The 25,564-nt window shown below is 38.8% G+C and overlaps 1 protein-coding gene across 12 annotated transcripts in view; it reads left to right on the top strand.

Moving 5' to 3' along the window:
- nrxn3b (neurexin 3b) overlaps positions 1 to 25,564 on the top strand; it is a 449,304-nt gene that overhangs the window by 176,649 nt on the left and 247,091 nt on the right. For 6 of the 12 annotated variants that reach the window (XM_072444579.1, XM_072444561.1, XM_072444596.1 and 3 more), the window contains 9 exons: positions 6,391 to 6,594; positions 7,861 to 7,887; positions 8,632 to 8,751; positions 10,404 to 10,516; positions 12,324 to 12,592; positions 13,576 to 13,766; positions 15,153 to 15,326; positions 16,418 to 16,444; positions 20,242 to 20,361. In XM_072444579.1, the coding sequence (XP_072300680.1) occupies positions 6,391 to 6,594; positions 7,861 to 7,887; positions 8,632 to 8,751; positions 10,404 to 10,516; positions 12,324 to 12,592; positions 13,576 to 13,766; positions 15,153 to 15,326; positions 16,418 to 16,444; positions 20,242 to 20,361 (1,245 nt within the window). The remainder of the gene's footprint in view (positions 1 to 6,390; positions 6,595 to 7,860; positions 7,888 to 8,631; positions 8,752 to 10,403; positions 10,517 to 12,323; positions 12,593 to 13,575; positions 13,767 to 15,152; positions 15,327 to 16,417; positions 16,445 to 20,241; positions 20,362 to 25,564) is intronic. The other 6 variants (XM_072444649.1, XM_072444613.1, XM_072444640.1 and 3 more) reach the window with 1 other exon arrangement.

Here is a 25,564-nt window from a genome sequence, read left to right as displayed (position 1 = left end):
CAGATTCAGATCTTGGCTCAAGATCTGAATAATACATAAAGTATCACTATATGTATAAAATGTATTGAAATTCCTCAACCTCAAAATAATCTTAACTTGGAGTAGAGAGGATATACTTTTATTTGTGCTCCACCCCAGCTTGATCAAATAATTTTATAAGAATAAAACATTGATATTATGTTAATTTGATTTAAAATATAATTACATTGGCATTATCCCACCCATCGTTAGTTGTCTGAGACCCGGTGTGTCTAATTACTCACCATCATTTCGGGATCACATCAACACATTTTCTCATTCTTCCATCCGGCTGATGTCATGCAGGTCAGAGACTAATGTAGTACATAGAGTACTGCAAAGAAATGTCAAGAAGGACCAAGCTGGAGGTTGGTATGACTGGACTGTTCAAACATATTAGCTAATCCAGAAAGCGATTAATGATTCATGTAACCAATTGCTCTTAGTTTTGTATGAGTTGTGATTCATAAATAAATGTGTCATTGCTGTGCTTGCAGAGTTTGTTATCTTGTTGGAAGCCACATAATTAGTTTCTCCCGCGAAACAAATAACAAAGAATTGTCACTCTCTGGGAAAAGACGGGATAATCCGCAACTGTTACTGCTGAGGTCAGAAAAACAATGGTTGCCCAACTGCAATCAAAGACTAGAGAGAGAGAGAGAGAAAACAGATTTGAACGGGCCAGGCTTGTTGGTTTTTGTCAGTGCACTGAAAAGAACTTTCCTCTGCCCTCAGTCTTTGTGCAGCCTCTCTCCTAATAGCTTCCCCTCCTACTCCATCTTCGCCTTGAATTGGACTGCTAATTATGTAAAGTGCTGGGCTCGATGGAAAACACACAAATACCCACACACACAAGACTGACAAGTAGCAGCTTAATTACCATCCGAAATGAAGTCTTCAGAGCGGCCTGATATCTCTCTTAAAAACACGGTCGATTCTGAATAGTGCAACGTTGGAGGCGCACAAACGGAGCACCCGCTGCATGCAACAGAAGGGCGTCATTAGCTTTCTGTCTGCTGAATAACCATAATCACAGCCTAGTAGTCGGCTCCTGGCAAATTTGGTCATGTTTGTGTCTCGAAACAAGTCCCTGGAGTGATTTACCAGTCATTTTAAGTTGTGGGTGTTGTGTGGTTGTACGAGAGTGAACTGAACAGCTGAAAGGTCGTAGATGCTTGACGCCTCCGTGTGGTTGTGAGATGAATGTGTGTCATTTGATAGTGAGGTTATAATAGCTGGCAGGTGGACTTGTATGCTCCACCAATATGTTTTACTTTGTGTGTTTGAGACAACTTTTGGTCATTGTTGAACACGAGTTGATGACGTACGTTTGATCTGGTTAAGATCACGGCTGCTTTGGTTCCTTTTCACGTTTAAGTTTTCCATGTGATCCCAAAACAGGATTACTGTGAGCAGGATCGGGCTGGGCTGGCTGGCTGTGCAAAAAAAAAAAATATTTAGTTTGGGATGTTTGTGTGCACTAGATGCTTTATAGTGGTCCACATAATTATTTATTTTGGGGTGAAATGCTCATAGGCAAACAGTACTCTTAGGGTGTATTCTCGTTTGGTTCTGATTTGTGCCCAGTTTAGTCCCGATGTAGACTTTTTGACTTGATCCTTTCTATTATTTTTAAATACACTTAAGTCACTCGCCTGCTGTTTACTCTTGTCCATATGCTGCACTGTTAACCATTATAGTCCACTTATTGTACATAATTTTTGTACATAAGTTTTGAGGCCTGTTACTCTACTTGCATTGTTTTATTTTATTAACATAAACACCAAACATTTTGTCATTTTTTAACTAGAATATACACCAATATTGATTCTTTTTTTTTTTAAATGTATCTTGCACACTTTTCAGCTCCTACTGCTTATTTCCCCTGTGTTGTAACATTGTGTAACACACACACATTTAGTCCTAATTCATATGTGTTGTGTGTGTAAGAGTTTGTGTACCTTTTAACCCTGATATTACAGCAATACAGAGAAGCAATGCATTGTTACTACGTTGTACAAAACATTTTAGTATATCCATCGGCACATATTCTATTCTGGCAATCTTTGAATTTGTCCATAAAGCACTGAGTTTGACTTCAAAATGAGGTCACAACAGTGGCACAGAAGCACTGCTCTAGTTACACGGCTGTCATTGACTCGAACTGTAACCAGTTTTTATTTGCAAGTGCCACTAGGCCAAGATTGCCATGTTCTATAGTCCTTTGTCAAATCTGTCAAAGCTTCAGACATGCTATGTTTACTTTTACCTGGCAACCCTGTATTTGCCTACTGCCAGTCACCGCTAGTTATTTTGGAGAGATGAGACTTCTCTTTCTTTAAAGCGAGCCTCAGTGGTTTCAAATTAACCGAGTGCATCTTCCAAATAAACCCTCCATTTCCGTGTTTGGACTTTTCTGTCACTCAAACTGGAAAGAGACACGCAATGGGAATAAATTACATCAGGCTGCAGTCAGGCAACAAACCTTCAGCTTTCCTCTTAGTGGAGAAAGCGTCATTTGACTGCACACAAGACTTCTGAGATCGATCTTTGACAGCCGAGAAAACAGCTTTGTGCACCATCAAAAACATTTTTCTTCAAAATGAGATCAAAGCTATAGTTACAGAGAGACTTTCTACAAAAGTTCCTAGAATATGCAAAGAAGGATCTGTATACATGCTTGATGTATTTGAATGTGTTTCTTGGCACAAATTGATAAACAAATAGTTTTTTTTTTCTGTTCTACTTGAAATGTGTGGAAAAAGTGTTCTTTTGAAGATACAGTGTGGTTCTGGCAGCCTCTTCTGGCCACAGCAGGAGTAAAACACTTGAAAGGAATGAACACGCTGCATTGCTACATGAAGCTGAACAAAAGACTAAACCATTTTTTAGAAGATTTTTTTTTTAAATTTGCAATCTAAAGTTAGTTTATAGAATGTGTTCAAAGTTCACATTTCAAGCATGTTCTGGAGCATTTGCTAAACTAAACTAAACTAAACTAGAAGCACATGCATTTCAGAACATCAGACGTTATCACATTCAATTAACTCTATTTTGCTCAAGTAACTATTCAAATTTTTCAAATTGTGATTCTGATTTGGTTGTGATATTGGAGATCTACTGAAGAGAAGATAATATGAAGAGACTATATTTTCAAGACCCCTTGTTTTGCTAAACTAACATTTATGAACTTCTGGTCATGTTAAAAAGTTTTTAGTTTATGTTTGAAAAATCCTGAATTCCTCATTCATGTTCCACACCAGACCTCAATGTTTTGATCCACAGCATGATATTATTAGGAAGTGTATTACAGTGTTCACTATCGAGCTCACTCGAGCTAATATTTTATAGTTAAAGTTTTTGTAAGTATAATATATATTATATATTCTTACTCATTAATTCACTCATTCCAACCTTTGACAACTCAGCTTTACATTCTCAATTATCATTTCCACATACGCATCTGAATTTGTCACTTGTGTATTAAGTGTATAAGAGCAGAAAGCTCTTGTACAACTGACTCATTACTGGCGACCTCTATTTATAGAACAAATTGAATGCAACGCTGGACTCTTTTCATAGAGTGTACATGTACTTTGGCATTTGTGTATTTTCTTGCATGAGTAAACAAATCCTACCAGAAAAGATAATGTTGAATTGTTCACAGTAAAAACTGGCTGTCCCACTTCTCACCTTTTTTTAAACTATATTTCCCTGGACATTTTTTGGGGCTGTGGGGCTATTTTTTCCTTTAGCAGGCAAGGTGTCAAAGCAGGTATTTCATGGTCGAATACACATTTTAATCTAGCGTGGATCCCAGGCGACGGCTGGCCCGCTGATGCTCCTCTGCCTCTCCTGCTCCAGCGCTCTCACACTTTTACATTTTACACAAGTCCGTCCTCCATCTTATAACACTGTTTAGGGGCACAAATGTGTCATGGCGTATGAAATAAGATGCATGTACCGGTAAATGTCTTACTAACTGAATTGTATACCTTCAGAAGGGCTGCAACTAACTATTATTCCAGTAGTCGACAAGTCACTATTTATTATGAGTATTTCTAGTACAATTTTATTTTGAAACATTTTTGCCCAATCAAGTTTGAAATATATGGCCACTGAAGGTCGGAATGTTTACAAAGAATGAATAGATGATGATTAGAAAAATGTTCAACTCTTTTTAATTTTTTTAATAATGTGGCTGTCTTTGTTATAAAAATATATATTTTGGCCTGGGTTTTGGTGTGGTCCAGATAACAATAACAGTTCTCAAAACCGATCGCATTTCTTTGCTTGCAGTTGCTGCTTTTTACAATTATTCTTGTAAAAATATTTAGTTTTATTTTTTGGTCTGTGAAGGCGGGACTTAACACGTCTCTTGTATCAATCTCACCTTTTGTATCAATGTCAAGCTGAGTTTACTATCTACCAATTATGAATGCATTTGAGCCTGGGTTAAAATGAGCTGACCTTGACTGGATATGCTATTGTCTAGTTTCTTACAGATTATGAAAAAAAGGATTGTTTGAGCTATAAAAACTGAATAATTGAATGATAGATCTAGCTTTAATGCCATACTGCGTATCATTCCAGGCAGAAGCAATAACATCTCAAGAGAGCGACGCAGATACCAACCACCAGAAAAGTTACACAGTGCACATTTAATTACGATACACATAATATCATCACCTGACACCCACAGCGAATTGAAGGTTTTTATCGTTGGACTTTCTTCTTCTCTGTGCGAACATGCATTTGAAAGTTGAATGGACATTTTGACGACTTTATCGTGACTGAACCCATGCTCACACTCTGAATGTTGGGTCTGACCTGTAGGTTCCCCGTATCGTCCGTGACACACCCCTGAATGTGAATGGTTTGTGCATGTAAAGAAAGGGCCTAGATCAGTGGAGGACTGCGTCGATGATGTGGTTTTGATGATTTAATTTTCTGCACAGTGATTCCACGCTTGTACCTGTCACTACATGACGACTACGCAGCTGTGAGTGGCCATATGGGACGTGCACATACACACACCACACATCCCAACACACTACAGTAACGCACAACATGTATTACAAATGTGGAGGAAGCGTGTGTGCGACGCCTTTATGTAAAGCAGTACAATAATGTCCCCGCTATGATGCTTATTTAAAGAAATCATATGTAATGTCATATGCAGCTTCTACTTTCTCATTAGAGGACGTTATTCTGACAAGGTGATCACTAAAGCGTGACAAGGTAGAATAACATGTTTCTTTAAATGCACGGGCGAGATATCAGTTTGAGTGGCACACTGGCAGAACACACTTTTATCATCAAACTATAAAAGCATTTGTGAGAGATGGATAATGTAATGCTTTATTATTCTTGAATCCCCACATGTATTTCCCTTTGAATCACCTTGCTTTCTTTAGAATCAAAACAGGGAAAGCTATTGAAGGAATTGGCAACTGTCAAACATGCAAAACAGTGAATAGTAATGCTTTAACATTGTAGGTAGTTGACAGTTACTATCAATCAGTCCTATGGAGTTTTCAGTTTTTGCAGTATTCATGAGTTTCAACTTGTTTGGTGCAAGATGGTATACTCCGGAGGCATGGTTTGGTGTTCATGGACATTCAAAGTGATGAAGTTTAGATGAAGTTTAGAACAGGGTTGTGTGTGACCCATTACCCAAAATTGACTTCTTGTGCTTTTATACAGTGTTTACTTGTCAAAAACATTGATTGAGTTGTATTTAGCTTCATTCACGCTTGATGAAACCTCATTATTAAGTCCTTTCCCCTCACACAAACTCTCTGTTTCAAATTTCCCAATTTTGTGAGGTCAAAGTTTTTTTAAGTCCATAACTCTTTGGCAGACTCGTTCAGACCGTTTTTGTTTTCAAATTGCGTTCATTACAATTGTGCGCTTACTTTAGCATGTCGGGGGCAAGCTAGTTTTTGTTTATCTCCCCTTTTGTAATTCCCTCTGTGTGCTAACACAAATCCTGGTGAGGGAATGCCACACAGATATAAAAGAATGTATGCTTTCAGTAGATACACCATTTTAAGAGGAGCCAAAGCAAAAGCATGTTTAAAGGCTAATAACAAAACAAATGATGCACGAAGTTTAATGTTTGAGTCTGTTAACATCAAAACAAAAAAGCCACCTCAAGTTACACCATGAAATAAAAATGCAAACAGTTTAGACCTCGTCATAGAAGCAGAAGTTTGCACATTACCGTGGCAACCAGCGCTTCTGAGGACTTTTGACGACCGAATAAACATAACATTTCTTTTGCCTTGTCACTTGTTATCATCAGTGCTCGTTCTCCATTGCAGCACATGGTGAAGATGCCGTCATTGACCCAGTGTTTGTCTCTTGCAGAGTCGTCGACGCTGTCCTTTGACGGCAGCATGTACATGAAGGTGGTGATTCCTCATGTGATGCACACGGAGGCTGAGGACGTCTCGCTGCGCTTCATGTCCCAGCGTGCCTTCGGGCTCCTCATGGCCGCTACGTCCCGCGAATCGGCCGACACTCTGCGGCTGGAGCTGGACAGCGGACGGGTCAAACTCACCGTCAACCTCGGTATCGTATTAACCGTCTTTACGTGGGCCCACAAGAATATTTATTCATTTATTTTTTATAAGTTTCAGTCTTTCTTAACACGTAGTCAACTTTAGCTTGGTGTGTATGCATGCTCTGTTTTGCTTGGATTGGAGTTTTTTGGAGATGTTTTGCACATTCTGTATCCATTACTCTAAAACGTAACAATTATTACATAGCATTTTTCCTTTGAACCATCCACAGATCATATTCATAACTTTTGCATAATAGATGGCGCCAAAAAAAAAAACACATTCTGAAGTATTATTCTGCCATCTAACCAGAATCGTGCAACTTTTGTTTTTAATGGAATGCTTATTTTTTTCTCTTAGTGGGTCTATTTTTGTTTGTTTTTTGTTTCGGTCATCATAGCAGTCTCATGTTCCTCTCTGTCCATAATTAACCCTGGGACTGTACATGGCCGGCATATCCGTCGCGCTATGTTCAAAGATGGCACTCACCCCTTCAAAGGCCCAAAGTCTGCGGCCCTTCAGCAAACAGCGCGATGCCACAGCACCTTGCACTTTCCACACAGAGACATAATAGAGACATAATACTACACGTACACACAGAGAGTAGCCACTGCTGCTAAAAACAAGGACTCGTTTTGAGGCTTGATCCACGTTATCTGACGGGGTCCAGCATAGGCTTTGATAGGTGAAGGTGCTTGGTGGCTCGAGGCTGTTTGCTTCCACTTTTCTGTCGCGGTTGACGGCACATGATTAGCCTGGTCACATAGATTTCAACTCGGACCAAAAATGTGTGAAAATACAAATAATATGTTCAGATCTACTAAAACTATTTGATTTGTAGTATTTGTGGCATTTGACTTTTTTAACACCATTTTTTGATTTTTTCATCTTTTGTAATAGATGAGCAAACTAATTTGAATTAAAAACCGCTGCTTAGATCTGACGTTATCAATTGACTTTGATAGTCCAGTTGAAAAAAATCTATGGGGCCAAAGCTAGCGACCATTTTAAATTCTTAGCTCACATGCAGTCCATGATCAGTCATCAGTAATCAGTAATCCTAACATATTAGGAGTATACCAATCAGTTAACTCCATAGCATTGACTTAAATCGGGATAAACCTGAATTGAATGTTGTATAAGAACATGGACACACTAAAATGGTCGCCGGCAGCATGTGACCGTCCCCGGAAGGTGGCTTTATGCTCTTGGTTGTCTGCAGCTGTAACCTTGAAGGATGCGAATTCATCTGTCACTTATTCTCCCTCCCATCTAGACTGTGTCAGGATAAACTGTAACTCCAGTAAGTCCACTCTCTTCTTCAATCACTCATTGATTCAGCCTTGTGCTAGCAGTGTGCGCATGTAGTCTGCAGATAAGAGGATTTCCATGATAACTCTAGGAGAAGTAATGAGCGGATCAAAGTTATGCAAATACAACTTAATGTTCTCCATAGATTGGAAAGGGGAAGTTTTCCAATTCACTTCAAACACTAATATGTGCTTACTTTTTTTCATAACGCATGTTTGAGGGATTAGTTCGTTAATTTGCATAAATGCTGTTATCGCTGTGTTTTGTTTTAGTGGGTAACTTATGTGGACTTCAATATGCAGTATGTAGCAAATATGGAATCATATTAGGAGTATACCAATAAATACAAACAAAAAGAGAGAAAGACAGATTATGTATCTAAATATAAACATAATGCAGTGATAATAACAGAAGACAGTAATGTATATAATGCACAATTTTATTAGTTTAAGACTTACAAATGTACTAAATACTCTTGTATACTTTTGCACCCAGCTTTTAGTTCAGCAAACTGAGACGCAATATGTGGAGCAGTACTGTCCTCTAGTGGCCAATTGAAACTTCAACAGTTCAATAATTGAATCTTCAAATACTTATGATAAATAATTGTTTAGTTTTACTTAAGGCATGCTAGATTCTCCTTGATAAAATGAAATATATAAGCGTGTGATCCTGTAGTAGCTGTAGAGCTGTGTCTGTCCCTCCCCTCCCTCCACTAACTCCCCCTCCTCTTCAGGCAAAGGCCCTGAGGTGCTTTATGCCGGACAGAAACTCAACGATAATGAGTGGCACTCTGTGAGGGTGCTGCGGCGCGGGAAGAACTTCAAACTCTCCGTGGACGACGACATGGAAGAAGGTACAGCTATGCCCAACCGTTTGAGAGAACGCATGTTTACAGATGGGTCATCTATAGAGCATTTGTTTTTGGTTTTCAAGTGTCATCTGCACAGTTTGGTTTGTTACCTTTTTTCTTCTTGATGTTGGATATAGTTGATTGTCGTTTCATTCATAAAAGCTAGTTTTGTGGAGCTTTCTTTGTGTTTTGTTATGTCACTTCCTGCCACCACTAGGCACCTTACCTTTTACCTTACCGCCATTACCTTTAGTTGATTTGTCACTATTTCAAGGGCCTGGAAGATGCCATGTGGGGGCCATTTTAAAGCCGGAACATACCTGCCTTCAATTGTTTAGACCTTTTAGATGATTAGGGATATTTTACGCAAATCAACTTCATATTTTAGCAGCAAAATGTTACCTCTTTCACCACTTAAATGTCTTCCCGCTCAACCTGAAGTGCCAATACCATGAATATTATTATCTGGCCAGGTTATTGCCAGGTTAAACCTGTCGTGCCCCAGTGGCCAGTCCATTTGTCCTGCAGCAAAGAAATCCTCGGCATCCCAGACAGCATATTCTCCACAGAGACATGGGCTAGCGAGCACAGCCCATTGACTTAAATGGTTGGTGCTGATCCATAGTAAAAAGATGCAAAGCTGGGCGGGGCGGAATAAGGTGAATAGATGAATGTAAAACATTCCAATTCTGTAATGGCGGCAACTGGAGGTAAATGTGATGATTATTACAAAATATGAAAAATGAAGCCGGGTAAATAAACGTCACCCATTTACATGTAAGTGTTATTAGAGTCCAGTTTAAATACATGTCATTTTTTTTCTTTTCTTTTTTATATGATTTATATGTTTATTTAAAGGAGATTATGACAAGAAAAAACAATTTGGTTTTACTGCACAAATACTTACACTCTACACATGTATTACATACTTGACCCCATATTATACTTTTTGTGAGGCTCAAATAGAATTTTGAGACTATAACTATTTCATTTTTTCCATCTTTTGTAATTGAAGCTCAAACATTTCCACTTTCAAAATGGTTGAAGAAATGTTTTGGTTTGAAATACTTAAAGGCGCAATGGACGATTTTTCGGCGATTTGAGAACGCAGGCGGAAGTGCGCATGCGCACTCCCCGTGTGGACCGATACAACACACACGTGCGTTTGTTTATTAGCGCAACGGAGCACATCGCATCGCTCGTCTCCCGTAGATTTCTGTCCACTTCTGCGTCAGCTCGAACAGTCTTTCTCCGTCTTCATTTTGCCCCGTACACTGAGGGAACTATATTATGATAGATCCATGCGCTTAGGCACGCGGAAACGTGGGGACGAGCCGCACGCGGCTGCAGGTGAGCGATAGGTGCGTTTTATGATTGATACGTGGCAGGACAAATGATTTATCCACGCCACGAGGAAATAAGACTTAGATTTGTGCCAAAAAAATCGTCCATTCAACCTTTAAATAATTAGCATTTGGCTCTGATGTATTGATAGCCAACAGCGGTTTGTGGTGGGAAAATAATTAGAACAAAAAACTGAGCTAATATGGATTAGTATATCATGAATACTGGTGATATAAACCAACATAACTAAATAAATGTTTGCCATTAAAAACACCCCCTGACTCTTAACAAAGCAAATGTACTTCCTTCAGGTGAAATGGCAGGAGATCACACGCGCCTGGAGTTCAACAACGTGGAGTTGGGAATCCTGACAGAGAAACGCTTTGTCTCGTCGACACCTTCTCCTTTCATCGGACACCTTCAGGTGAAAATATGACATAAATGAATGACTACAACACAGACATGGTTATTTAGTTCATTCATCTCTCTCCAACAACATGGATAACATCTAAGGCTCCATATGCTGCCTAAAATTATTGTTTGTGTTGGATAAAATTATGATAATTTCAAACTCAATTCCAGGAAAATGCTTGATACTAAATACAAATTACAATAGCACAATGCTAATACAGGCACTACCTTTTGGACAATAGAATATAATGTTCAACTATTGCTGCAACAATTAATTGATTAATCCTGACTAGTCGACTATAAGAAATGTATTTTGAACTTTTTTTTTTAAAGACAGTGTGATTATTAAATCAATTATAGAAATATGTGAATGATACACTTATCATTATCTAGAAACCTTTATTTGGTTCATAATGTGTTTTAAAATTCTCAACTACTAAAATAATCATTAGTGCCAGGCTTTCCAACACAAAATAATGATGTAATATTTAGGGCCGGTCGATATATCAGAGAGTTGGAGGTGCCGACAGCTGATATAACTGCAGATATTTAGTCATGTAAAATAAATTGTTTATAGATGGCTGATTATAAAAAAAGTGTGTCAGGCTCTATTCATTTTAAATTTGGTTTATTAAGGTGACATTTACTGTTATTCTGCCTCTTAACAGTGATTTTTTAAGGCTGAAAGTTTGATAGACTTGATGTGAATTAATGAGCCTAAAGGTGCGGTGACCCTAATTAATGGACGTGTGTCGCTGTAATTAATATGCGTAAATTCCAAGATGGATTTAATTTAATTTAATTGGATTAAGGCCCTTTTCACGACAGGCTCGCTTGTTCCAGCTCCATTCCTTCTCTGTGGGAACTAGCCAATTCTTGCTCAAATAAATCAAAATGAATTAATGTAATTTTAACATTATTGATTACATTTACTGTGTGTTCGCTTTGAGACAATACCACTCACTTTTATAAACATACAGATGTGCCCAGGTGAAGTATTTACATGGTATGTAAAGTACTTATGGTAACATGCTGCCTGTGATTATCCATCTGTAACTTACTCTTTGTGTTAATTAATAATTGATTTATTTTAGGCTCGGCTAATTCCCAATAAGGAATGAATGGAGCAGAAAGTGGAGCTCTGCAGTTTTAATGCAACCGGAACTAGTAAAGTGAAAAGTGCTCCAAGTGCTCATTTCAGCCGATAATATCGACCAACCAAATATTACCAAATATTGTAATGCTATAAATCTCAGGTCACAAATGGGCATCCGGACCCAAACCTCTGACACTAAACTTTGGAGTTAACCGTGTAAGGCCCTCGTTCACGGAGAAGGAGCAGTGCAGCCTCCAGTACTACGGGTGTTAGATGTGTTTGACAGGAAGAGCAGAGCAGACGTGGAGGAAGCCAGACACAGACAGATGGACAGTGGGGACAGCACAGACATGTTCTCTGTATGTCAGGCTGCAAAATGATGTGTGTTTTATTACAATCTCATATTCACGAAGAAACAAGTCTGATGAGGAAATTAAAACAGAACTGGGGGAAACACAAGACCGCGATCACTGTCAACCTTTAAAATAAACACAGTGAAGTGAACTGGACCTCAGTGAAAGTTTATTAGTGACCCCTGCAGTATAAAAACACTTTAAAAACAAATCAGGAACGGTCAAGCTTATTTATGGATAAAAAAAAAAAAAATTGACACTAGTTTTTCTAATTGGTAACACAAGAATAGAAAAACTAAGAGACAAAATATACATCCAATCCATTCATATCATCAACATATCTGACAGTGAAAACTGTGTTTTTCCCTCAGAGCCTGAAGTTCAACGGCATGCAGTACATCGACATGTGTAAGAACGGCGACATCGACTTCTGCGAACTCAACGCCCGGTTCGGCATGCGCTCCATCATCGCTGACCCTGTGACCTTTAAGACCAAAGGCAGTTACCTGGGCCTGGCCACGCTGCAGGCCTACACCACCATGCACCTGTTCTTCCAGTTCAAAACCACCTCCTCCGACGGCTTCATCATCTTCAACAGCGGAGACGGAAACGACTTCATCGCGGTGGAGCTGGTCAAAGGGTAAGAGCTTTAATGCATTTAGAATAACTTAATTTATTTGGCTAGTTAGTTCAGCAGATTGTAATTGCATTTTTTCTGACAATCATAGCCCATCGATTTATCTTTTTATTCGACTCTTAAATAAGTTTATATGTGAACTGTCATATTTCACATACTGTAATACAAATATTACATTTTCCATACGTTATTTTAAACATATTTTATTTATGTATGTATTGGTCTATTTATACCTGGGTAATGCACATTAATACACAGTTGTGTGCCAGTATTTGTTGTACAGCTAGTATCCAACTATAGCATTGTGTAAAATGCCAGCAATATGAAAAAAAAAAATAAAAAATAAAAAATGCACTATATAATATATAGTGCATTTTTTCTTTTCCAACCTTAATATATTATATTAAGGTTGGAAAAGTTATACAAGTTCGAAGGCCAGGTAAAAGCAGATGAAAGATATAACGGAATTCTGCAAGAGCAAAAAAACAAATTTGTACAGCAACATGTTGATCACAATGACAGGATAAACAGGAGACACAGGTGCATTGGCAGGAAGCACAACAAATGAAAAAACATTATTATCAACAATATTGATATTACGTTCGTCTGTGTGTAACTGCACTGGTGAGCTACATTGTGTGTAGTAATAATTGTTACATTGTAAAAATGTAATGTGTATTTACTTTGTTTTTATGGCATTTTGATCAAAAGAGAAGTTTGTGTTTATGTTGTAATAAATGTAATATAATATGTTTTTTAAAGATGTAGTTTATTATTATTTCAGGCAGCTATTGATCCTAACACATCCATATCATAAACGCTTTGGAACGCAATCTTTTCTTGAGCCGCACAAAAACATTTCACTGTCAACGTTTATCATCATGAGTGAAGCGTTCTCATAAAACGCTGTATTCCAATAAACCCCCCGTGATACATTCTCTCCCCTGTGTACAAACTACTCATTGTTGTTGTTCCCATGGTGACAGGTTCATCCACTATGTCTTTGACCTGGGCAACGGTCCGAGTCTGCTGAAGGGGAACAGCGACAACCCTCTCAACGATAACCAATGGCACAATGTGGTCATCACTCGAGACGCCTCCAACACCCACACGCTCAAGGTGGACTCCAAATCTGTCACGCAGAACGTCAACGGGGCCAAGAACCTTGACCTAAAAGGTAAAAACGGCCTCGCGTCGCTACAAAATGGGGTTGAAGTGGCTAAAATGGCAGCAAGTCATAAGTTGTGTAACCGGGCTGTGGTCTTCCATCAGAGTGGTTCTTTGTTACTCCTCCCCATGCACGATGTCACTTTTTTGGTTGAGGTTATTGCTTAGCCTGGAATGTTCCCCAGTCCAGGTCTTTTTATTGCTGAAATATTACGACTGACCGACATGTTTTTTCATTCTGCCGATATTTTGGGCTGATTACATTTCAGGCAAAACAATTTACAAAATGGTACACTATAATTTGTGCAGTGCAGTGAAATAATACTTTATGTGTATTATTCAGGCAGCAGTTTGGCCCAAATAACATATTGGCCTGCGCTGGACACAACTTATATCAACCAACTGATATATCCATCTATTTCTACTCATGAATACATTGAAATACATGCATTCTTACCGTGAGAGGTGTTGCCTTTCCAGTAATCTGACTCGCAACTTGACTTGCTCGTCTCCATCGAGAAAGACACTGTGAGTTTAGTTCCAATAACATCTCGATGGAGATAAGCAGGTGATGAACCCTCCACCTGAAAATGTACAGAGCACAAGTGTTTGGTTGTCTTTCTATGTGTCGGTTCTTTAAAGCTGTGGTTATAGCCACAGTGAATGCCAGTAGGCCCAAAGTCTAAACGTTAAGAGTTATAGGGCTGTTTTTTTCTGTCAAACATTCCAATCACGATATGATTTGTGATTTCTGTTCAAAGTTCATATTCAACTACTACAATAGCACTTGAGAGAAGAGTGAAATATGAACTGCTAAACTAATACAAGACTCCCATACATGAAAGGTCATAAAGGTCATCAAACTCCAGGGTTACAGGATAAGATGGGATAACCTGCTGTTTGCAAAGGGAATTTTGTCAGCTAAATAATTGCAACATTTATCTATTGCGATATCTTGCAGCCCTGATATATACTTTTACCTTGTAGTCCTTCTCCAAACCAATTTAATGTTAATGTTTGAATCATTCTGTGATATATTATATTATGAGCATGCAAAATTGAAACCAAGGTGAAAATATAATTTAAGGCTTTAGCTATCCCACAGTTCCATAGTACTTAGTTGTAGCACCCTGGACATCTGCAAATTGCCTGTTTCATCACTGTGCTAAAATATATTTGAATTAATTGGCTACCGTCTGGAGAATCACTTAATACCTCGATGGCCCTGACAGCTTCACTACTATTCCTAGTCTGATCCTTATTCCAACACTACAGCTCATAGGTCAAGATGAGAAAAGAGAGCATAACCGGGCTACTGTTGTTCCTAGAAAGATTGACTAAAATAAATCTCAACTGAATTTCAGCACATTCAACAGCGTTTCTACCTTGTCTCCAGGCGACTTGTTCATTGGCGGCCTTGGACCCAACATGTACCACAATCTGCCCAAGCTGGTGGTGTCTCGAGAGGGTTTCCAGGGCTGTTTGGCCTCGGTCGACCTGAACGGGCGGCTGCCGGACCTCATCAACGACGCACTCTTCCGCAGCGGGCAGATCGACAGGGGCTGTGAAGGTATGGCAATCATGCAAACGCACACTCAATTCTTTATTGTACATTCATTTGTATTTATTAGCATTAGTATACGTTTTCAATTGTGTTCAAAGCATAACAATTACATCATTTTGTTTCTTGTATAATAGCATTAGACTAAATATATTGAAAACATTGTTGCTATGATATTTATCTGACATTTTACTGCGTGCAAGCTACTTCAAAACCCCTGTTTGCTTATTTTGTTATAGTTTCCTTTATCTCCTAATTATTTAAAGCTGATTTTACTCTTTTGCTTATTATTGTTTTGGAGGTTGGATTGGCAGGCCCACACACTACCAATAGATGGCAGCAGAGCATCAGGATAAAACCACTGCAGTGCACCAAAGAAATAACACAGACTTAGACACCTACATAATATTAGGTTCTGAGTTTGCATAACCTTTCACAATTTCCTTTTAAAAATCATATTTGCAGCTCCAAATAAACATGCGTAATTTGGTGAGTCCTTTAAGGTAATGATAGTTATCGAGTAGTTACTCATCGTTTGCATTTAGTCTTTCAATTGGCCAATGGCATAATTTTTTAACCATCACAGTTTGAGCTAAGTTTTTTCTACATAATAGTAGAGCTGTTTGAAATCAGACTTTCGACAATAATTATCTTTGGTCTTTTTCTACAGCTAACAACACTCCTCTATCAATAAAATCATCTGGTTTTAAGCAGATTTCAGACTTTACAATAATAAATCAGGCTGTATTTTTGTGTTAAATGGCAATGATTAAAGGACTGTCATGAAATCAGTGCTGAAAGCTATTTTTATTTGGCTTTAATTAGACAAAATAAAGCAAATGGATCTGTCTGAGGAAAACAGTGATTTGTTTTTCAAGCTAATTTTAAGCAAAATGTCTGCATTTGACCAAGTAAAATAACACATATTATTAGATATATTTCAGTAGAACCTGCAGTCACCACATAAACTTTAAAGTATTTCTCCACAGTGGCAAAGTCTCAGAATTTCCAGAAGCACTAACAATGCTGCCCCTCACTAACCTTTCCTCTTCTTTTCCGCTCTTGTGTGTTGTGTTTGTTTTCTTTCGGCGCGAACAAAGTTGGTTTCACCAAAGCCGACCTTCAAGGTAGAGGGTTAAACGCCGCCCCCAGAGGCCTGCTTGTCTGAAAGTCTGCCGTGTGCAATGCATCGTGGGTGTCGCCATGGTGATGATGTCCCCCCGGTGCAGCTGAGGTTACCCGCTCTCTGAAAAGACGAATGGCTAGAACAGTGCATCCGTCAGCAAGCTAATTCGTAGTCATTTCAATACAGCCAATGTTTCTTTCATTAAGAGGAGTTCTGTGGCATGTTCCCTGAGAAAATTACTGTTAATGTGGGCGTGCAAGCATATTGGAACAAACAACGTTGAGTGGATGTTAATTAAGTAGCAGCGGAATACGCAAATGAGTGATTTTTGTGTAAATATGTGTAAAGGTAGAGCAGGGTTTGTGATCAGCATGTGGGAGGAGGAGTGGGTTCTTCAATGGAGACGTCAGCGCTGCGGGAACAAAGTGGCACAAAAGCCATTATGTAGAATGGCCTTTAATGTTGCAGAAAGATGGAGTTTGAAGTTGCATTCGGGGGTTAGCGTCGTCATTGTTACTGTTGATCTTTGGTACTGCTAATGAATTAATCAAAATAGAGCTCTGTGGAAATGTGTTCAAGGAATTTACCCTGAGCGAGCCTCAATGAGCAGAATCTAAAGTTGATCTGACACAAACAATGTCCACAAAATAAAATAAAAAATGAACGTACCCTCCTGTTGAAAACAAATTGAAACATTAAAACACAAGGCACATGTGTTTTGCCATCACGTCAGCAAAGATAAAGAGACAAAAGAAACTGAGAATTTATAATGGACAGCGATGGCTTATAATCTAAGAATTTAATGCTCAAAATCACCTAAAACTGATTATATACTAATATTTCAGGCAGCTAACGCATCTTACCTTTGGAGTTTACATTTGTTTAGCACCTTGAACCATTATGGACGCAATTTTTTATCCGGCAAAAAAACGCTCATCTTTCAAGGCTCTTGTACTGCACCTTTAGAGGGACAAATGTGCTGGACATATTTTCCTTAAAGAGAATATACCTTTTCTATGTATTAGTACCATTGGAAAATTTATATTTGTTAAAAAAAAAAGTTAATAGAGGTAAATTATATGATAAATGGTTTGTACAAAGGATGCTTGTGCTTTCATAACGTCCATCTGCATTAGGGCTGCACAATACTGGAAATGATTGTGATATGAATGGAAAGTACTGCAATATCAATATTTGAACATGCTTTTTTATACAATAATCAGAGATATATTAAAACAAATATTATGTCCAACATATTAGTCAAGCTATGTCAAAATAAAAACTTAACAAAGACAATACCAGCTAATTTAGACTGAAAAGGAAAATCATGAATAAAATAGTATTTAACAGAAAGGATCTTGGTGATCTTGTGATATATTTAATTTATTGCGATGCTAAATGTTGCTTGCAATAACGATAATTTTACGATATATTGAGCAGCCCCACTTTGTGTGTTATCCAACATACTGCACCTGAAGAAGGTTTACTAGATACACACACACACACACACACACACACACACACACTGGAAAATAGTATTTATCTTGATTTGAGTATATTTTGACTTTCTTAAAAGAGGATCTGCAAATAAAACAAGTGTAGTAGCATTTTTTCTCATCCCAGTTATAAAATGCTAAAGTAAATCATTTATATGTTACGCTTGTTCCATTGGCAATGTCAAAATACTCTAAAAACAATATAAATACTACTTTTAGATGGGCATTTTCCCAGAGCAAAACGTAAATGCTGCTAGACCCAACAGAATCGTACTCATTAGTAGTTTACGGAGATGATGGTGTGTTATTCAGAGAGTGAGTATCCTCTTCCTCCGCATGAGAAACCAGAGGCCACAGTCCGCTCCGTGCATTGCACACAAGCAACTCGTTCAGTCAGCAATTTCACTTTTCAACTTTTTTCGTCACATCATCTTGCACTAGACCTCTATTTACTTGTCTATCATTGTTTTCTTTATGTTTTCTTGTTGTGTTCTGGTTTGTGGACACCAGTTGGGTTTCGGCTAGCCCTCCTTTGAGTCTGTTTACAGCAGGGGATGGTTTATTGTGTCATTATTTATGCCGTGCTCGGTCGTCCGTTTCTGCATTCCCTCTGCGTATTCAAAAGTAAGAGCTGTGTGTGACGACGAGCAGACACACATCAAGTTTGACTTTGAATACCCTTCTCTGACTGCATTCACCGGCACATGCACCCACTGATTTTTAAGTTTACTTTCACTGTTCTCTGAATGTTCTGTTTAGTCTTTCGAGTGTCAGTCTATTGTTCAGTATGTATTTTTGGTAACAGGTCACGTCAAAGTGTCTTATGTCTTATTGTAGTCTGGCCAGCCAAACCTATTGTCCTAAAGATGAGAAATCTCTTAAATGTTAAGCTAAAAAAACAGCATAAAATGGTCTTTCACAATAATTACTATATCAACTTATCGTTCAATATGTGATAGAAAGAACAATGTTTTTTGTGGCTTAATTTATTGCGTGTAAGCTTTCTTTTTATGTGTTCCTAAATTATTGAGCTGTAGAACGTCAAATATTTAACTGTTAGACACAAATTAACCACCACAGTGTTTAATTATGGTGTTTTATATATATATATATTAGTGTTCATTGTGGCATAAAGTAGTTTCAATGTTCAAAATGTCTTATTGTGGCAGGCCCACTTTTCCCAGCTTTCCTGATTTAGTTTTTAAAGCACCTGCAGGTACCATATTATTTGGCCCAATCACCACAGCAGACGCACAGATGGCAATCATAACCATTATTTATGTACAAAAGTGTGGTTAAGGTGGCTGGCCAGGCTGGAGTCTTTGTGCTCGTTCGTCCACAGAGGGAATGCAGCGTGTCAAAGTTTTACTCCGATAAAACTCGTCAGTACATGTTGGAATGAGAACTGCATGCATGTCCGCATTACACTCGGGGTGACGGGGTGAAGACAGTGTCACAACAAGAGTTCTGCGGAGACAGTTGGTTTTTTTTTACAAATGAATCCAAGTTATTGGTGCTGCTCCTGATCCACCGACGATGCGTTATTGGACATTGTTGCTTTGAATGAAGGATCAGCCAGACTGTTTGTTTGGCTTTATTCTGGACATCCTGTGGTGGCACTATCTCCCTCTCGAACCCACATTATGTACATCAAACTGCCTTATTATTATTATTACATATATCGGTTATTGTCCTTCAAAATGACAAACGTTGACAAATGACATATCAGTAACTTGAGGCAGATGTATTAACCAAGCATCAGAATGAGGAAGAAGATGTAACGTTGGACAATTTATCTTATATTTTGGACATTTTAAGTTGCAGTAATGATCAAAAACTATTTCATAAAAGCAACAAGTTCACTGACTTCAGAAATTTCTCCTACAGAATTTTCTGCTACATGCCTGGCCACTTCTTTTGCCCTCACATATTGCAAAACCAACTTAGATTTTGGTAAATGAGTGAAAGTATTCATGCCAGAAGAGACTTTTGATTGAAATCACCAAACGCTAATATTAAACAAACCTTTTTGACACAAGGTCAATTCACTGTATTTCATTTCTGATGCTTGAGTCACATATCTGCAGATTTCTTCGAAGTTCACTACCATGTTTATTTGCCCTATTTTTTACATTTTGAAGCATCGGGACTGGTGTATCTAATAAAAGGCCAGGCTATATGTCTCTTTCTCGAGTGCATTCTTCTTCTGCATGGCACCGATCCTCTCTTGACTCAGCACAAAACCTCCACAGTGTTTAATTGTGCACCTGCGTTCTCCTTCTGTCCATCTCCTCGGATGCAGGGCCCAGCACCACGTGCCAGGAGGACTCTTGTGCCAACATGGGCGTCTGCATCCAGCAGTGGGAGAACTTCACCTGCGACTGCACCATGACCTCCTACTCCGGCACGCACTGCAACGACCGTGAGTAGATTTTACATTCATACAGGGTTCCCACAAATCCTAGAGACTCTAAAGGGCACAGGTGGTATTCTGGTAACTTCACAGAAAAATACTAAATAGAGCTTCTTTATTTAACCAACTTTGACCCACAATAACATTTACACACTACAAAATGGAACATTTGAAGCCATTTTCTAAAGGTACGTTCTATAACTTCTCTGGTGGGGGTCAACCATCTGCTTGTCTCCAAGGAGATGGTTGACCTCCTATTAGGTAGGTATTGCTTTGCTTGGAATACTCCACAGTATGACATTAAACATGAATTTACTTTGCGGTGTTTTCTTACTGTGAGTGGGGTCTTGCTACAGGGCTGACTTGTAACTTAACCTTGTTTAGTCCCCTGCTTGTCTCCATGGTTACGGATAAGTTTAATGCTACACTGTGAATTCATGTTTGTAGCTGTGAGAAATTGTGACATTTTGACCGTAACCTCATTATAAGTGAACATGTTATCCAACTCAAAATTGCCTACGATGTCCCTTAACCCCTTTAGACACTCGACCTTTGCCTTGATGACATTGCTGGGTTTATGTGTAGGCTTGTAGTGTTTGCTTAATTGTGATGAAGGCAAGCGGAATTTCCATTATTCCTACAGTAATATGCAGATAGGTTTGGTGTTGTTAATGCAAATACTGTGAGCACATTACCACTTAGTAAAAGGGGACAGATTATCATAGAACATATTAGACAGGCTATGCACATTAGGTGGGCTGGCCAAGTGAACTCATCACATCTGAATCATGCACTGTTGCATTTAGCTTTCAGAACACTGGCTTGCAAAACATTACTGTGTCTTTTGAGTGTATAATGGCTTTATCTTTCACATTTCATCGTCATAGCGCAGTGGACACAGGCCAAATGGTCATTGGTGCCTTGATAGAAGAGAAAACAGTGGGAACCCTGTGCTACCTTGTCTTTTTATGCAAAAGAAGCCATCCAACAATATTCAAAACATGTCTAAACATATATACGCAGTGTTTCGTATCTAATTCAAATTCTTGGCAAATTGTGATTCTTTGTTGTTGGATGGGCCCTTTTACATAATTCAAATCTACATCCTGCACACATTTTCAAACATAAAACGGGCGCATAACACACCCCAACAGAAGGCGATGACGGCACATACGGCGCACGCACATGCATGGTGCTGCGGCGCTATCGGAAGCTTTCTGCTGAGGTTTCCATCTGGCTGGAACTTTCAACATTTTCTACTCACTCAAGTATTTATCAGATGTGTTGGAGCTTGACAAAACTGCTGCTTTGTGTGATCTTCAAAACGAGTTGTTGGTTGTTTGGCCGCACATTTTGTCCTCAGAGGTTATATTCCAAGGCTTTCATGTCGCAGGCTTTTGAGTCCTGCCCAATGGTGTGTTATATACCCACTTTTCATAAACGCCCTTCAAACGAGTGCGGTGAAAGGCTATATTTCTGTGTGTGTGTGTTGTCTGTTATCCCCATGACGACAGGGGACTTCCCTCCAGTAATCGCGCTTGGAGGTCTTTCATTTAGCGGTTAATAGAGGGGGCATGCCGCTGCTGGGTTAGACTAATGAGGTGCAGCGGCTGTTAGAAGGGCTGCTCGGCGTGAACGCTGCCATCCGCTAATCGCACTCATCCCAGCGGCCGGCCACTGTCTGTGACTTTATATCTCTCAAATCATCATTTTCTGCACTGTGAAACGTTTACGCTGCTCTCAAAGGGGAAACGTGCGTCTGACAGGGGGGAGTAAACGGTCTTGTTTGAAGGTTTGAGTTTTGCCGTTTCTGACCAGCTTCACCCAAAGTCATACATAGTTTTTATATAATATACAAACAGAAAACAGAAGACAACAGAATATGACACATGTTTTTTATAATTGTGTGCTGTTTTTCCGCTTTCGCCCAGGTCAAAATGAGGTTTTGATCTCGATGGGTTAAATAATAATGGTTGATAAATAAATAGATACAAGACATCCAGACGTTCATAGCATTAATTGTAATTTTGTTTTACTATTTTAAAGATGTCTATAATTTGTGTCCTGTCCTTAATTGTTGGTTCAGTTTGTGTCATCCGTTTCTTTGTGATGGCCTTCTTCCTGCTGCCAAGAGTATATTCCAAAGGTATCCATTTATTGTGTCCATGGCAGGAGTTTTGAAACATAGACATAGTTCTGATGCCCATGCTGAAAACATCCAAAAACACATGATAATGGTCGGCCACAAGTATTCCCTGTGAATAGTTTAATTTCATCCTGGAGAGGCTGAAATAAAGATGATATGTGTTCAAAGAGATATTACGTTAAGAATGATATATGTATTTCTAAATATATTAGATTTGGCATTTGCTTTGGCAGAGAATGATGAGCAATGCGGAGGACGGGTAGAGTAGGATGTGATAAGAATCTGAAAATAAAATCCTGAAAGACAGTTCGACTCTGCAAACACGGTGCTTGGGTGGAGGAGGGCTGAGTATAGGCTCAGCTCGGCCTATCAAGCAGAGCAGGGTGGTGAAGATAGGCTGCGCTGATGAGGCTGCAGAGATTGTTGTGTAGGCTTCATATGAAATTTCTTGGGAATCCCATTGAGATGTGTTTATATGCTGTGTCTGTATGTATTTGAACATGTTTGGATCATTTAATTGCTTGTCTTGAATATATCATAAATTAATGTTAGTGCCATGTTAGTAATACTTGTGTTGTGCTGCTAATTTAGCGATTTCAACATTCACCATTCCACGTTGTTTCCTGCAGAGGAAAACATATACCTAATCCAAACATTTCTCAAGCGAAAGAGCCAAGGCTTCATGTTTTACAAATACTTCCTTAGAGGTGTAATTATCCATGTGCAGATTGTGCCTCCAGGGGTTGTTTTTGCTTTTCACGTTATTGCATTAAATGGAGACAAGCAGGTCGTGGCACCGGTTACAGGTCAGATCTGTGGAGAGGAAAGCATACTCGCAGTAAGAAAATGTGTGTGTTTTTTCCCCCCTGTCTTTAAAACGGCTTGTAATTAAATAGAAGGGAGGATTACATTTTATACAGGAATTGTTTTTTACTTTTTGTAGTTACAATTAGAAGACAAGTGATTAAAACATCTTTATAAGACCTTGATGCAGCCTTGGCAGAGACTTACGCAGATAGGAACTGCTGTGTTTATGTGTTAATTAGTGATGAGAAAGCCGCCGTTAATTCCCCTCTCAGCGCGGCCTGGGATGACGAAGGCCCAGCTCCTATTGATTTCATATTGACACACACATATATTTAGTTGGACCATGCAGGTGCTCAGACAGTAACTTACTCCAACACCTTCATGACATTGCAGCTTTAGAGCTTATTTCTGCTTATTTTGAGACAGATGCTTGCCTATATTGACTTCTCCGCCCATGCGTATAATGGCATTCTCAACCGGGCCCTATTGCACGTTAATGAGAATTTTGCCGCTGATTTTCAACTCTTATCAAGCCGAGTTCTTTCCCCATTTCCTGCCCTCCGTTTGAGAAAAGTCAAGATAAGGCAATAAAAAGAGACTAAAACAGGAGATGAGCGTTGCGGTTTTAACAAGGCGTTCTTAAATTTCAGCAAAAAAGCAATCACAAGAATACATGACACCACCGTTTTCGAAGATAAGGGACTCTTTAGTTTGACTTTGAAGGCTGTTAATGTCCCATAGGGTTTAGTTGGTATGACAGAATCGACATTGTCCAGCAGGTGGCAGTAAATGCACGAACAGAGCTCCATACAGCCCGTCCACAAAATAAGATGCAATCCTCCAAGCATGAAATCAGCTTTCCTCCTATTTCCCCCTCAATGCTTTGCTGCTTCACTCTTTCTCCATCAAACCCATACACATCCTCCTTGAAACTAAAGTTATGGATCATAGCAACAATATTGTGGTATCTTTATTGTGCAGTATACCGTTATTGGAGAATGCCTTTCTGTTAGCTTTTATTCAGGCTTTCGGAAGAATGTTCTAATTAGAGAGCCATCGCTGTGTTCCTCTGCCTCGCTCTCTGATAGCTGCCAGCAAATATCAGTAATTGTCTGCTCCTCTGACGCGCTCGCCCAGTCATTGCACAAATGAAGAAAAGTCCGACAAAGTGAACATGGCTGCTAGTGAAGCCCCTCAATGGGGACATATTTCCACTCCTACTTGTAATAACTAGGTGGGATTTTGAGACTGTCTGTGTAAAAGTGCTGTGTTAAATATTGAGGCAAATTATTCCAGAATAAATAGTAAAATTGCACGCTAGCCTTTCCTAAATATTGCTTTTCAGCCAGTTGCAAAGGAAAAATAGTTGCCTACGTAGTGGAAGTGCATACTGTATTTAGTCGACATAATGTGCAAAAAATGTGCTGTGTTTTTGATTGATTGATGATTTCAGCTATTTTTTTAAATTATGTTTTTTGTCTATTTTGAATGGAAGTGGAAGAAAAAATAAGCTATAGAATTGGCTGTATGTTTACACAATCATCAAAAAGTACAACAAATTAGACTTATACTATTTTCACAAAAATACATTTTGTTTTACATTCTTTTACAAACAGTTGCTTTTAGCTATTTTGATTACGTAACGTGACTAAATATATTCTTTAAGACATTCCCTGTGCAACGATTAATCGACTAAAAGGAGACGTGTGGTGGCACTGGCAAAAGATCTAAACATTGTTTGGATTTCTCTCAAAACTAGTATGTATACAGATAATTACTAGTAAACAGCATTTACAAGTGAAAAGGGTGATTAAACTGTCCAGTCACTCTTTACTCTCCTTTCTGCTGTTCTGTATATAAATCATAATGTAATTTAAGACTACAATATCGAATGATTAATAAACTAAGCGACTAGAGAACAACAGCTCCTTAAACAATATGCTCTGAACGTATACAGTTACAGAAGAGTAACACCTGCAGCCTGAACTTATAGTATATTGCTGGCCTCTTTGCACCATTATGCCCTCTTTCAGTCCGTACCACTCAAGGTGCATGTAGTGCCCCACATAGCTCCGAGCAGACAGGGTACGAGCGCACTCTTTTTATAGCACTCCGCTTGGTTCAGGCTCCACACTTTTGTCATCCCCATCTCCCTGTCATCCCCTATTCATTCTTTTTATTTTTATTTTCTTTGGGTTTTCGTGTTGCTGCCTTCTGCTGCCTTTTTCAAATACCATAGAATACATTTTGGATTTGAGG

This window comes from Eucyclogobius newberryi, unplaced genomic scaffold, assembly GCF_026437365.1.
Source record: "Eucyclogobius newberryi isolate DKJ021-1_F unplaced genomic scaffold, fEucNew1.0.hap1 SCAF_1, whole genome shotgun sequence".
NCBI lineage: Eukaryota > Metazoa > Chordata > Actinopteri > Gobiiformes > Gobiidae > Eucyclogobius > Eucyclogobius newberryi.
Note: the sequence above shows the minus strand (reverse complement) of the source record. Positions and strands in the feature narration are given on the sequence as shown.